Genomic DNA, 12,935 nt, shown 5'->3' on the forward strand with positions numbered 1-12,935 from the left:
CTCTCCTTGATGGCAGCCTAAGCCAAGGCGCCGGTGCCACCTGTGTGCAGGCACACAGCCATGAGCGCTCACACAAGAACACCCTGTCCCTGCAAGGCGACACCCGTCACAGAGCCACCAAGGTCACCCGAAGGCCTGGGTGGGGCTGGTCTGCAGGAGGCAGACCTGCACGTGGGTGGGGCCCAAGGCTCCAGAGCAGGGCGTCGTCCACACCCTCCCCAGCCACGCTTCAGCTGTCCTCGCCCACTGAGCCGGTTCCTTCTGAGGCTGTGAACGCCCCTTTCCTTCTGCTTTCACCTGCCAGATGATGCAGTTTCAAGGGAAACTAAAATTCTTGCTGGGACAGAAGAAGAAGGCACCATCAGGAAGCATCCTGCCCCCGCGGCTCTCCCTGTTCTGCACCGTGGCGCCGGTCCTCCTGCCAGCCTTGGCAGAGGTGAAGATGAAGGGTGCGTTTCTGAGGGCCAAGCACAGGGTGGACACCTCGGCCACAGTGGACCCCAGGTGAGCAGGAGTCATGGCAGCACAAAGCACCTGCACATGCAGCGGGCCCAGTGTCGTCTTTGTTCATTTCTGTCAAGTAGTGTGTCACCAGGTAGGTGACAACCATTAGGAAAAACTGTTTCAAACCCTCGTCTGCAGACACTAGCTTCCCATCCTGCCCATCCTGACTGACCCATGCTGGCCTGCCAGAGAACCACTCCACACGAGGACGGTGCCTTGGTCTGCCGCCTCCGGGCCTTCTTCCTCGCCCGCCTCGAGTCAGTGGCCCATCCGGGGTCAGTGGCTGTGCTGCTGCAGGGCCCTGGTCCATCGAGCCTGGTCCTGCCAGGCTTTCTGAGCTTCTCAGAAGTGGAAAACGCCCAGGGCGAGGTTTTCTGGGGCACACTGTCTGCTGTGTCTTAGAAGGGGCCACCTGTGTTTCCCATTCACTTTTCCCCCGAGCGCGGGAGATGACTCCTTGGAATCCCATGTGGGGGCTCTGTGTGGGAAGGTCCCCAGGCCCCAGCCCCTCCTCCGGCCTCAGTGAGCTGCAGAATGCTCCCAGAGCACACTCAGAGCCAGGGCCACAGAGGATCGCCACGGCCAGTGTGGCTTGGAGAACATGGTGCCAGAGGCGTGAGGCTCTCCAGCACGGTCTCTGATCGGCATCCCAGTTCTAGCCAAAACCACCTGGCCTCCCCCTCACAGGAGCTGTCCAGCTGCAGGATGCTCAGGGAACAAGGGCCCTGGCATCTCCTCCTAGAGGCCTGGTCCCTCCTAAGGGCAGTCGGGCCTGTGGACAGCACTCCTGGGCCTCCTCAGGGCTGTCCTCCTTGCCCCTCTTGTGGGATGGGCCTCACAGAACTGGGCCGGCCCCTCTGCAGGTCCTCAGGTGAAGGCCAGAGACCTGGTCTCTGTCGCGAGTCAGCCTCTGCTGTGCTCAGCCCTGGCCCTCGGCCTGTCCCTTCAGCCTGCAGCTGCTCTCAGAAATCGCTTGTGGACCTGCGTTTCTGTCCGTGGTTCTCCACTTCGAAGGGCAGCCAGGGCCAGCAGGAAGGAGACTTGAGCAGGCCTCTGACTTGGCACACTGATGGGGTGGGTGTGAGCCTGCTGCAGCTCCCAGGAGCCATCGGCTAGGGCCCCCCACAGCCTCCAGGCTGTGGGCTCTGCTCACACACAACAAGCCGGCGGTTCTGGAGAGGCTGCCCGCTCCTCCCTGGCATTGCCGGAAATCCTGCCCCATCGTTCTCCCTTCACCCTCTAGCTGCAAGTCCTCCGGCTCCCCTGGGACAGGAGCAGTGTGCTGGCTGTTCACAGGGACCCGGCGAGGCAGGCTGGGTGGCACTGCTCCCCAGACAGGCCTGCAGAGCTGTTCTTCCTCCTCTGGCTGTGTTCCTCAGCTCTCCCGAGATCATCTAGATGGGCCCCGGAGCCGACGAGGGCTCAGGCCTGGGGCTCCACCACACCAGCACCCGCCTGCCCAGCAACCCAGACGACTGTCCTCAGTCCTCGTCCACGGAAAGGGGACTCAGCTGGTCAGGGTTGGCCCACTGGACCCCACAAAGTGGTGGGTGCCTCATCGTGGGCCCTGCCTATGCCAAGGCTGGAGGCCAGGGCCCAAGGTCTGTCCTTCTGCAGGGCCTCCCTCACCTCCCGTCCCTCTGGGAGGCTCTCAGTGAGGAGATGTGGTGGCCTCAGTGTTTCCCCCCACAGCTGGGTCCGTGTTCCTCCTCCTCGTTCTGTTGTGTGCAGGGCGGATGGAGGGTGGCTTCCAGGACAGGCTCCAGCCTGGGCACACCAGGTCCCCTTTGGTTCTGCCTGTCTGACAGGCCTGTGCCCATCCTTACTGCTAAGGACGAGAGATGGGAGCTCCCAGGGAGGGCCACCCCCCAGTGGAGAAGGGGCGAGGGCGAGACCAGGCCAGGCCAGAACCCGGCTCTGCTCAGGCGGACAGGTGGGGCAGCCTGGGGCCTGCTGGGCCCACTCCGAGGAGCCCCAGCTGCACGCACCACGTTCTCCTGCTCTCTGGGTTGAGCTGGTTCTGACGCAGGGTCCCAGGACTCAGCCTGGGCTCCTCTGGAGCTGACCTGGAGAGCACACCCCTGCCCCCTGGAGCCCCAGCAGAGGGCGCAGGTGTGGGGTCCCTGTGGTAGATGACCGGGCAAGGGGAGGCACCGCAGGGGACCCCACACTCACAGCCTAGGAGGATGAGGGACGGCCACCGGAGGACACAAACCCTCCAGTCTCCCCCTCGAAGGCTGCTCTGGGGCAGACAGGCCGGCAGCCAGATGACAAATGTCGTCTCCCGGAGCCTTTCCTGACAGGTCTGGTGACAGGCTGTGGCCCCGCTCCACACTTGGAGCCACTGTGCGATTCTCTTCCTCACGAGTATTTACTTCTGATGCAGAGTGGACACTGGCTGCACTCTGTGACCACAGACTCACAGTGATGGAAACGGGGTTCCCAGGAAGTGCGTGCTCCCCTCAGAAACCCTGCCTCTCTGGCCTCAGCTCCCCAGAGGGAGGGAGACTCAGCCAGGTTGGGCGGAAGTCCTCTGGTATCTTCTAGTGGTCAGCTCCAGGCCCTCAGCTCCTCCTCTAAAAAGAAAACAGACTATGAGGAGGAGATTGTGGCTGTCACTGCACACCTCCCCCAGAGCTGCGGCCGGTGGTCTCAATCTGCTCGTACTGACTCTTGGAGAACTTTGTCCCTGGAGTCCACTGTTCTCCCTGCGGCCTTCCAAGAAGACGTCCAAGCCCTAAATCAAACGCCTTGTGTGGGCAGATCTACCTCCAGAGCAAATTCCTTGTCCTGGCTCAAAAAATGGCGTGTCTCAGATGGTCTGGAATCTGTCCCCGATGAAGGACCTGGCAGTCTGTGGGAGTCAGCGAGTGGGAACTCTGGCCCCCTCCTCGGGTGACAGTGCCACCGTGTGCCTGCCCCATCTGCACACTCATGCCACTCGGCTCTTGTCTCCACAGGGCCCAGGCCACCGCAGCTCTGTGTGGACCAGACCCACGTGCAAAGCCCAGCTTCACTGCAGGTACTTCTTGAAGTCCCTCTGACGCCCTTCCCACCTGGGCGAGACACAGCGTGTCCCCTGGAGAGCCGGCTCCCTCAGCCCTGGGGATCTGTGGAAATGCCACTTCTGAGGGTGGAGGGTGCCCACAGGGACAGTTGCCCTGTTGCTCTGGTCCTACGGCTCAGGAACTTGGGGGCCACACTGCACCTAGACCAGCGCCCTCCAGGACCCCAGTGACAGGCTTTCCCTCTGACCCCCCGCAGGAAGCAGCCATGGTGAAAACTGCGTTCCCCTGTTCAGGTCACAGGTGGACACTGGCCACTGGACCCGGGCTCCCAGCAGGGCCCTGTGCCTGTGCCTCAGGGGTGGCCCTGAACTCATCCTGGACCCCACAGGGGCTGCAGGGTAAGTGGTGCCGGCCACCCCACCCCGCCCCGTCACCATGGAGGCCACAGAGGGAGGTGGGGAGAGGAGCCAACGGTGGCCTTGACTGCTGGGAGAGGACCCACTAGGCCTGGCCATTGGTGCTGTCCACACAGCTCTCAGCCTGGACGGTGTCCACCTGCAGGGGCAGTAGGGAGGAGTGGGCTTTTCTTGGAAACCCTCTGCATTCCCCATCCCGTCCACACCACCCGGCGGCCCCTACCTGCCACTCTGCCCTGACCAGTGGGTCTGCCTTCCCAGACTGACCACCATGTGTCACCCTCAGCCAGTCTCCTGTGATGCAGGTGTGGTCCCTGTCACACCTGGCCTGGCCACAGAGTGGCTTTTCAGTCTGACAGCCTTCCCACCATGGCAGACCTGACTGGCGGGTGCTGCTGGACTGCACATGTCCCAGAGAAGTGCCTCCTGCGGCACAGGGTGGGAAGCAGGCCGGGCCTGGCACCAGCCTGCCCCCCTTGAGCCTTCCTGGACTTGGAGCTGTGGGAGCTGAGGTGAAGGACAGGAGGGGGCAGGCCTGCGGGCTGCTGGGTGGCTGTCAGGGACCACCTGGCCTGAGGCCTGGCCTGCAGCTGCCCCTGCACATGGAGCTGGGGTTTACCAGCACAGATTTACCCCAGCACCCTTCCGAAGAGGTCGACCCCAGGGGAGGCCCATCAGCTGTCACTCAGCCCCACACTGTCTTGCTCTGCAGCGACGGGGAAGACGCAGAGCAGGAGAGAGTGCTGAGCGGCTGTGCTGCAGGGAGAGGCCGGCGGGAGACACAGGCACACAACTGCTGCTGGGAGACGCCAACACCCATGAGGCACCCCAGCTGGACGGCAGACAAGCGAGACAAGCCGAAGCCACAGCCCACCAGGATCGAGCGGCCATCCATGCGCGGCGTGTCCCACGTCTCCTGCATGCCTTACCCAGAAGCCCAGGGCATGCTCAGTACCAGTGGCACAACCCCCTTCAGAAGTTCACCCCTCTCGCCCCTGCCAGGCTCTCCCCACAGTGCCTACTGCAGCAGGCCCAGCAGACCCCTACGGGACCTCCAGCAGGAACAGGGGCATCCTCCCTGCCACACCCTGCAGAGTGGTCTGGAGAAGAGGCTCCCTGTGCCCGGAGCACAGTGCTTCCCAGCTGGGGGCTACTCTACTGAGGATGCCAAGTTGCCTGGCCTGCTGGTGTCCCCAGGGGCCCCACGCAGTCCAGCACTGTTGCTTGAAGTGCCAATCAAGGTGGAAAATGACTCTGGGTCTGAGGAAGCAGTGGACATCTGCACCCCCAGCCAGGTATGGCTGGGAGCCAGCAACATGGCCAAGAGACAGCTGGTCACTTTTCCTACCAGGATGCACCTGAAGACAGAGTTGGACTGCAGGCACCAGATCCACACCCCGCACCTCGTGCATGGTGTGGTAGGGGCTCACCCCCACAGCCAGGCCACCACTGAAACCAGCAGGGAACTTGTTCCCTTCTTCCCTTCACCCTGCGCCTGCCTGGAGCCAGAGCCCCCCCTCCACCTCTGCACACCCAGCTGCCCCGAGCACCAGCACCTGGCCCGGGGCTGTGACTGCAGAGCTCCCAGGGCTGCTGCTGTGGTCAAGCGCGAGCCCCTGGACTCGCCCCCCTGGGCTGCTGCTCCCGGCCAGGGAGCCGTGCCCAGGTTGTTTCCCAAAAGCACCTCAGCCTTCCTGCCCTAACTGTGGCTCTCCAGCAGGCCAGTCGGTCCACACTCAGTCCACGTTGGCTGCCTCCCCCAGGTGGTGGGTGTGACTGGAGCCAATTCAAGTGGTGCTCTTGACAGTGCTGCCCCAGGCACCTCCAGCCCAGGGTGGTGCCTGTGCTGTAGGGCATTCTGGAGTTTGTGAAGTTTCCCAGGAAATCATACGTGCAAGCTTGAGTCTATTCAAGCAGGATGGTGTTTCTCTTTGAGAAGTCAAAATGTGTCAGGGAAGGGCCAACATCCCTTGCCCCCAAGGCCACCATCAGAAGCTTCCAGTGATGTCTCATGGCCTCCTGAGCTCCCACCCCTGCCACCTCCTGTCTGTGTGGACATCTGAGGCACACAGACTACATGTGCAGCAGGCCTCACTGGGGGAGGCTGAGCCCAGCCACGGATCTGGAGGTTGTGGGCACCAGGTCCTCTGCAACTCCAAGCCAGGGCTCCAGGCCACGCCTGGCATGGAGGTGGATGGGTCCCTTCCAGGAACCTCCCAGTGTTCTCTGCGGGGCCCTGAGGACCGTTGACTCCTCAGCCTGGGTGTCTGGCAGTACCCACGCAGCCAGCCTGGGAGGCGCAGGCAGGCTGAGGAAGTGGTGCCCTCCAGGGTGTCCAGTGTTCCTGGATGCTGCAGCCAGCCTGCTGGAGGACTCGTACGGTGTCCACTCGTTTTGCCTGTGTGGCCCCCTCTTCCTCAGGGACCAGTGGTCCTCTGAAGGCCTGCCCCGGATCTGGGAGTGCTGACGTCTGCTGGGCGTGCTCCCAGGCTCCACCTCCTAGGGGTCCTCATAGGTGGCCTGGGGTCAGTATTCAGCTCCAGCTTAGAGCAGAGGCTGCTGGGATGCACGTCTCCTTGGTCAAAACTCAGGTTTGTTCTGCAAGATGGGTCTCCTGCCAGCCCCTGGTCTACCTGGTGTGTCAGGAGAATTCGCCTGGGGCAGGAATGGGGCTGAGAGTGTCCCACTCACCCACCTAAGCCAGGGTGGAGAGTGGCCACGTACAGCCTCTCCCTCTCTGCCCAGCCCTCAGCGGCCTTTCAAAAGGTGACAGGGGTGCTGCTCTGTCCTGGCAACCGGAGGACTCCTGGCCTCCACTCCTGCCACCTGGCACAGAAGTCAGGACGGGGAGCCCAGCTTCTGCTTCCCTGCTCAGTCCACTGGCCCAGTGTCCCAGTGTTACCCAGTTCTGCCCCACACAGCTTACCCCTGCTCTCTGGGAACTTATGGATTTAGTCTTGAGAGTAGAAGTAGATCCAGGATTTTCACTTTCTTCTCTCACCAAATGCCCAGCTCCTGACTGTGGAGATCCCTTTCCCATCAAGGTGACAGAATGCTCCCGTCCATGGCCATGCCACCCTTGCCTGCCCAGAGGGCTTGGCCCAGCCAGGTCCTCCTCATCTCCCCGCCCTTCACCTGAGGACTGCTTGCCTCCCAGAGGGGAACCAGCTCTTGCTCTGCAAGGGCCGACAGAGGGCAGAGAGCGCTGCAGACAGTCAACACCTCCTGTGTCCTAGAGCCAGGGAAACCTGAAACAATGAGGTCAAGAAGATGGAGCGAGGGATGTCTCACGTTTGCCAACAGTAGCCAGACACCCCTTCTCCCCTGCACCACGTACCTACCAAGAGCTGCGGATGCCCGAGGCCTGGACAGCCCTGCGCAGAGGGCCATTCGACCCGTATTCCCTCTGAGAGGACCGACAGAAGTCAGGCGAGGGCCACCTGGAAGGCCATGCTTTGTGGACAGAGCTCAGCATCCACTCCTCCACTCTGCAGGCTTGATATGTGGGGACAGCCACGACTGCTGTGGACCTTGGATATGTGGGGCCCACGCTGTGCCTGGGCAGCACCTCGCCCTGCCCTCCAGTCAGAAGTTCTATAGCTCAGTCACCACGTGCCTCCTGAGAACCGGTGAGAGTGCCTGGCCACTCCTTCATGTTCGCCACGCCCTGCGGTGCACTTTGTGCTGCCCAGGGCCTCGAGAGCACTCAGCCATGTCTCACACACTGCCTCTGTCACACTTTTGCAAAATCTATGTAAAAAGTTGCAGGTGCAGGTGCGTCCAGTGTCAGTGGAGCCTACATTTCCAGACAGAGTCACTGTTTCCTGCCACAAAGGGGTTGAGTTTACAGTGGCACCCTCCCCAGGTGGAAACGCTGGAGTTAAGGGCACAGGAAACACCGCACCCTCACCAGGCCCTCCCCTGTGTCCCTGAGGGTTGGGGACCCTCTGGGGCCTCAGACCCCCAGACTTGGGCTGTCCTGTAAGGGCAGAGCTGAGGGACCCTGTCACAGGACACTGGTGACAGGTGTGTGGGAGGGGCAGGGACCAGGGAGCTGGGCTTTCACTCCCTCTGGTCCAAGAGCACCCCTGATTGAAGAGTTTCAGACCCCTGGGCAGAGTGGTGGTCACCACAGGCCTCGCCACCTCTCCCCCGGGGAGACTAGCCAGGCCCCTCTGCTGGGATGGCTCGGCCATTTGCAGGACCCCAGGTGCACTTCCACCTTCCCAGCAATGGCCGGTGGACCTGAGGGGTTGCTCCACTGGCCCAGGCACCGCCCCAGGTGTCGACTGTGGCTGGGAGACAGGGCAACATCCCTTCACCAGGCACCATGGGGGCCCTCCCATGGCAGCACCCTGGCACTGTGGCTTCTGGCGGGTGAGTGGGCAACCACTTCACAGGCACTTGTCCCTCTCACACATTCTGTTGTCACTGTGGAGCCCCTGCTAAAAACTAGAGGGCCTGTGCCAGGTGCCCGGGATCCATGCAGGAGGAACACAGGGCCCAGTGCATGGTGTCCTGTGGGCAGCTGATGGCGGCCACAGGAAACACTTGAGCTCTGTGCTGGTGGCAGAGCACGGGCACTCTAAGACAGAGTGGTGGGGAGGCACATCCTCATGGTGGCTGCACGTGGGGAGGCTAGAGCTCAGGGCAGGAGAGGCAGGACTGGGTGTGGGTGCAGGCCCAGCCTGTGAGCCAGTCTCCCCAGACCAGGGGAGCCACGCTGCCGGGGGGCAAAGGCTGGGGGACCCAGGCCTCCCTCCGGCAGGCTGAGAGAGGCAGGGTCCTGGCCTCTCCACCCGGGGCTGTGTCCTCCCACCCTTGTCACGCTTGGGTCACTTGCAGTGTCATTCTCCCACATAGCAATCTCTGCTCAGTTACAAACACCCAACGTTTTCTCTCTGCTCTACCTTGTCTTTTCATTCCTCATATCATACAGCCATTTAGCATTTCCACACAGAATTTGGTGTCTTCATGGCTTTCTGTGTCTTTGTTACTGTCTCTGGCTGTGGCTTCTGACAGAACTCACGCTGTCTGATGTTAGCGTCACCCCGAAAACCTCCTCAGGCCTTACTGGCTGGCATGCCAAAGCCCCTTCACTGCGAGCCCTTGTTCTTCATGTGTACATACCTGTTTCACTGTCTTTGACCCATTAGCCAATGACCTAGGTCCAGATTATTAATGATTTTGAGCATTTCCCCCTCTTTCAGTTCAATTTCCCTTGACCTGGTCCCCCTTCCTAGCCTCCTCTGGAATCCCTGGCACTCTCCTCCCTCTCCCACCTCCACTTGTTTGGAAGCTGCAATTCTGTCTCCTTAATGGCTATTCCTAACAACATGGGACAAAGCAAGATGTCTGTCCTCCCTGAACCAGGCCCAGACCTCAGACACCTCAGTACTCTCCCTCTGGCTCCCGAGCAGCCCCTGGGGGGTTGAGGAAGCACCAGGAAGCCTCCCAGGGTGAGGAGGGGAGTCCAAGCTCAGTGCTCTCTGGGCCTTCCCCACTCCTAGTCCAGCAGTCAGGCAGGACGATGCTCCACGGAGGTCACTCCACTGCGGGAGCCAGAGCTCTGCCCCGCTCTGCCCTGTGTGGGTACAGAAGCCCAAGCCTGGGTTGTAGGCCCTTCACATGCTCACGGGGGGCAGAGCCTCTGCTCAAGCACCCCCTTCTCCATTCTTGTTTCTGCCATGTCCTCCTGCGCTTACCCATGACTCAGCTGACTGCACAAGGACACTTGCTGTGTTCACCTCACATCCCTGGGTGTGGGGAGGTTTCTCTTCTATTTCATCTGCTAAACACCCCAGAAAGTTTTTTTTAAATGCCTTTATGTAGCATTTATTTTAGATAATACTGGATTCTCAACAAGTTTTATTAGACTTTTTCCAACCTGAAGGCAGATTTAAACTATCTCCATCTTGCAATATGTCCCAAGAATTAGAGACACGATTACAACCACATCAGTTCCGGTAAAAAGAAGAAAGTAGGAACATCACATTGTCATGACTTAAAAATTCATAGGTAACTGCTGCCCTTGAGAAGAGGGAAGAAGATGATCCCAATCATGGAGGCTCGGACAGAGGCGGGAACACAGCTCCCACACTCAGCCCTTGGTTGTTCATGAACATCAGAAGACCCTTAACGTTGTTCACGTCTTCTGCTTAAAAAGAAGCGGGGCTGGCCAATCTGCCTTCCAGGCTCACTTCAGCCTAGAGTCGGGGAAAGCACACAAAGACAAGTGTTTCCTAGGTATCGGCAGACCACAGGCTGGAGAAGTGGGGCTCCAGGCGCCCCCCCCCCCGCCATCTTTACAAGATGGTCAGATGCAACAAGATGCTCAGCCAGGTGGGTGAAACCACCTGAGCCACGCTGTCACCATGCCAGGGTCCTGTGACCTGCAGGTTCCCACAGCATTTAAAGACGTGTGACAGATTAAACCAAAGTTCACCAGAATTCCTAGCCAGGGTGTCAGACATCAAGTAGAACTTCCTCTTGGTAAGTACCTCCTCCACACCGAGGTGTGCTCTCCATGCAGAGGTTCACCTCAGGACCACAGCGCTCAGGAGGCACTCTCATGGCTTGACAGTGACAAGACGGTCACTTTATGTGGAGTGACACTAGTCTGTGTGCTAAGAGCCAGTTCAGAGACCCTGAGTAAAAACCCAGGCATGCTGAGCCCCGGGTCCAACCATCGAAGATCGTCCAGTAAAAACCAAACACACGCCCTCAGGGGCTAAGCTGTAGACTGAGCACCTGCTTATTTCCCTAGAGCACATGCCCTCATCCTTCCTGGACAGGCCTCATCAGTGGACAGACCCACCCACCATCTGAGAAATGAGTGTGAAGACTGTTTCCCACCCTAGAGGCAAATGCACAAAAGGAGCGGCACTACTGAGATACAGCTGTGCACGCTCAGGTCCCCACGCTCCTGCAAGGTGCAGCTAAGATCGGCTGAAGCAGGAACACCACACATCGTCAACACTAAGTGCCATGGAAGGAAGAGCAGAGAAGGTGTGTGGGCGTCTCTAATGGTATCTTTCCCTGTCCCCACCCCACGGGCCAATCTCAGTCCATTCCATGTGATTCCAGGTCATGCGTTCTACAGGTCCTGCCAGCTGCGGCCGAAGAGGCTAGAGTCCACAGCCTGTAACGGTGGCCAGCTGTACCTTATGTGTTCTCAAGAGAAAGGCTGTAGTTAGAGAGGGGTGAGCTGGCTCACAGCAACTCATCACCACCTAGCCACAGTGGCCACGCTGTGTCTCCTAGAATGTGTCTGGCTATTAAACTGCTGAGGGAGCACCCCGGAGACCATCCAGAGAAGCTGGGCCTCGCCAGCCCAATCCTTGAACACACGACCCACGTGAAGATGCTGTGAGCTGAAACACGAGCACCTCTGTACCTGCAGTAGCCACCACAGCCCTGCTTCACCACAGATGGACGCTAGGTCACGCGGAGTGCTTCTTGCTTGGTACTCTCTCATAAAGAAAACTACATGCACCAGTAAACGGAGTCTCATGCAGGATGGGGACCTCACCAGTGTGGGGTTAGAGCCTCTACAATGAGTGACACAGTCCACCTGTGCCACCCAGAGGGGAGTGGAAGCCTCTTAGCTGTTTAAAGGCATCTGGTGTCAGCACCTCAAAGAAGAGATGCTCTGAAACGACTCTTACAAGAATACCAGGGGCCTGTGGGCTCGTCTTCACGAGTAACCCAGTGTCCATGGCTTCGACCTTCTGCCCTCCTGTGGGGGTAGGCGACAAGATTCATCCACACAACAGCCTCCAGCTGTTCTCTGAGAAGCCTGCGTGATCGAGGTCTTGTCCCTGGGGGAGCTCTTCAGGACAGGCATGGGTCTGAGGGCTTGCTGAATAGCAGCACATGGACTGTCACCCAGGGGCTTTCCGTGGAGGAACCTCGCTGTCCTGCTCTTGTCCCCCTCCACAGAGTGCACAGGCTGCCTCTGACAGCGGCTTCCTACACAGGTGCTAGAGTCTTCTGCCTTCCAGTCCTTCTCCCCCCAGCATTTTACGAGTGAATGGGTGCTTGTTTTTTGTTTTGTTTTTGTTTTTTACTGGATGATCTTTGGGGTCTTGTAACTGCTTTCCTGTTTCCTCTGGCAAATAAGGCATTTGACTGCTATTGAGGACAGAAAACTTGTCCTTTCATTCTGGTTTGCTGTTCAGGTTTTTCTTCCACATCTTTCACTGGCAGTGCTGGCTGTGCTGCATCCTGCTCCTCCCAAGCCTCCGTGCCCTGCTCCCCAGCAGGCCACTGGGACTCCTCCAGCACTGAGGCCTCTGTGGCTTCTGTGAGCACGCACCAGGGTATGGGGCTGACATCACCGAGAGGCCACATTGTCCTAGGGCAGTACTGTCACCAGGCGTTCAGAGCCAGGGCGCACGTGCCTGCTCCGGCAGCATGCTGTAGCACTGCGCATACTTCCAGAACAGCTCCTGGTAGCGCTTCATGTACTGGCTCTTTATCCCACTGCCCAGAGGCATGGTGTGGTCCTCCTCAGGGGTCTATTCCAACCCCATACCTGCGGGAACCCATGACACAGAGAAAGAGTTTTAATTAATATTTTTTGGCAGCAAGGAAGAATTTAAACTTGCAGTAAGACAACCCATCTCTAAGCATCCTGGTTAACTGAGGAAGGTGTGAGAGCTGTAAATCCAAATCCTACCAGACCAAGAGAGAATGGTTATGCACTAAATGTCTGTTTTGAAGTAACTGTCCTAAGGCTTTGGTCATTCTGGCAAATTTTCTCTTAATCTCAAAACATATTTACAATTATATTTTCAAATATAATAGAGGCATTTTATTTACATTTATTCATTGTTCAACTAGTTGGTGTTTTCTGAAGTTAGTAGATAAAGAAGGTGAAATCATACAGTGAGGTTAGCTGTCAGCTGGCATGCCACTATGGTGCTGCTGCCTGCTGGTCAGCTGGCACAGGCTGTGGTTGTAGTTGCGGTGGTACTTGGGGTACCTCCTCTCCCTGCTATCTTCG

The 12,935-nt window shown here is 59.0% G+C and overlaps 1 protein-coding gene across 1 annotated transcript in view; it reads left to right on the forward strand.

Annotated features, from left to right (window-relative positions):
* Ahrr (aryl hydrocarbon receptor repressor) overlaps positions 1-5,631 on the forward strand; it is a 65,652-nt gene extending 60,021 nt beyond the window's left edge. The window contains exons 7-10 of the mRNA XM_077791392.1: positions 305-504; positions 3,465-3,526; positions 3,769-3,910; positions 4,641-5,631. Coding sequence (XP_077647518.1) covers positions 305-504; positions 3,465-3,526; positions 3,769-3,910; positions 4,641-5,631 — 1,395 coding nt within the window. The remainder of the gene's footprint in view (positions 1-304; positions 505-3,464; positions 3,527-3,768; positions 3,911-4,640) is intronic.
* Positions 5,632-12,935: the final 7,304 nt, after the last annotated feature.

This window comes from Urocitellus parryii, chromosome 1 (assembly GCF_045843805.1).
Source record: "Urocitellus parryii isolate mUroPar1 chromosome 1, mUroPar1.hap1, whole genome shotgun sequence".
Taxonomy (NCBI): Eukaryota; Metazoa; Chordata; class Mammalia; order Rodentia; family Sciuridae; genus Urocitellus; species Urocitellus parryii.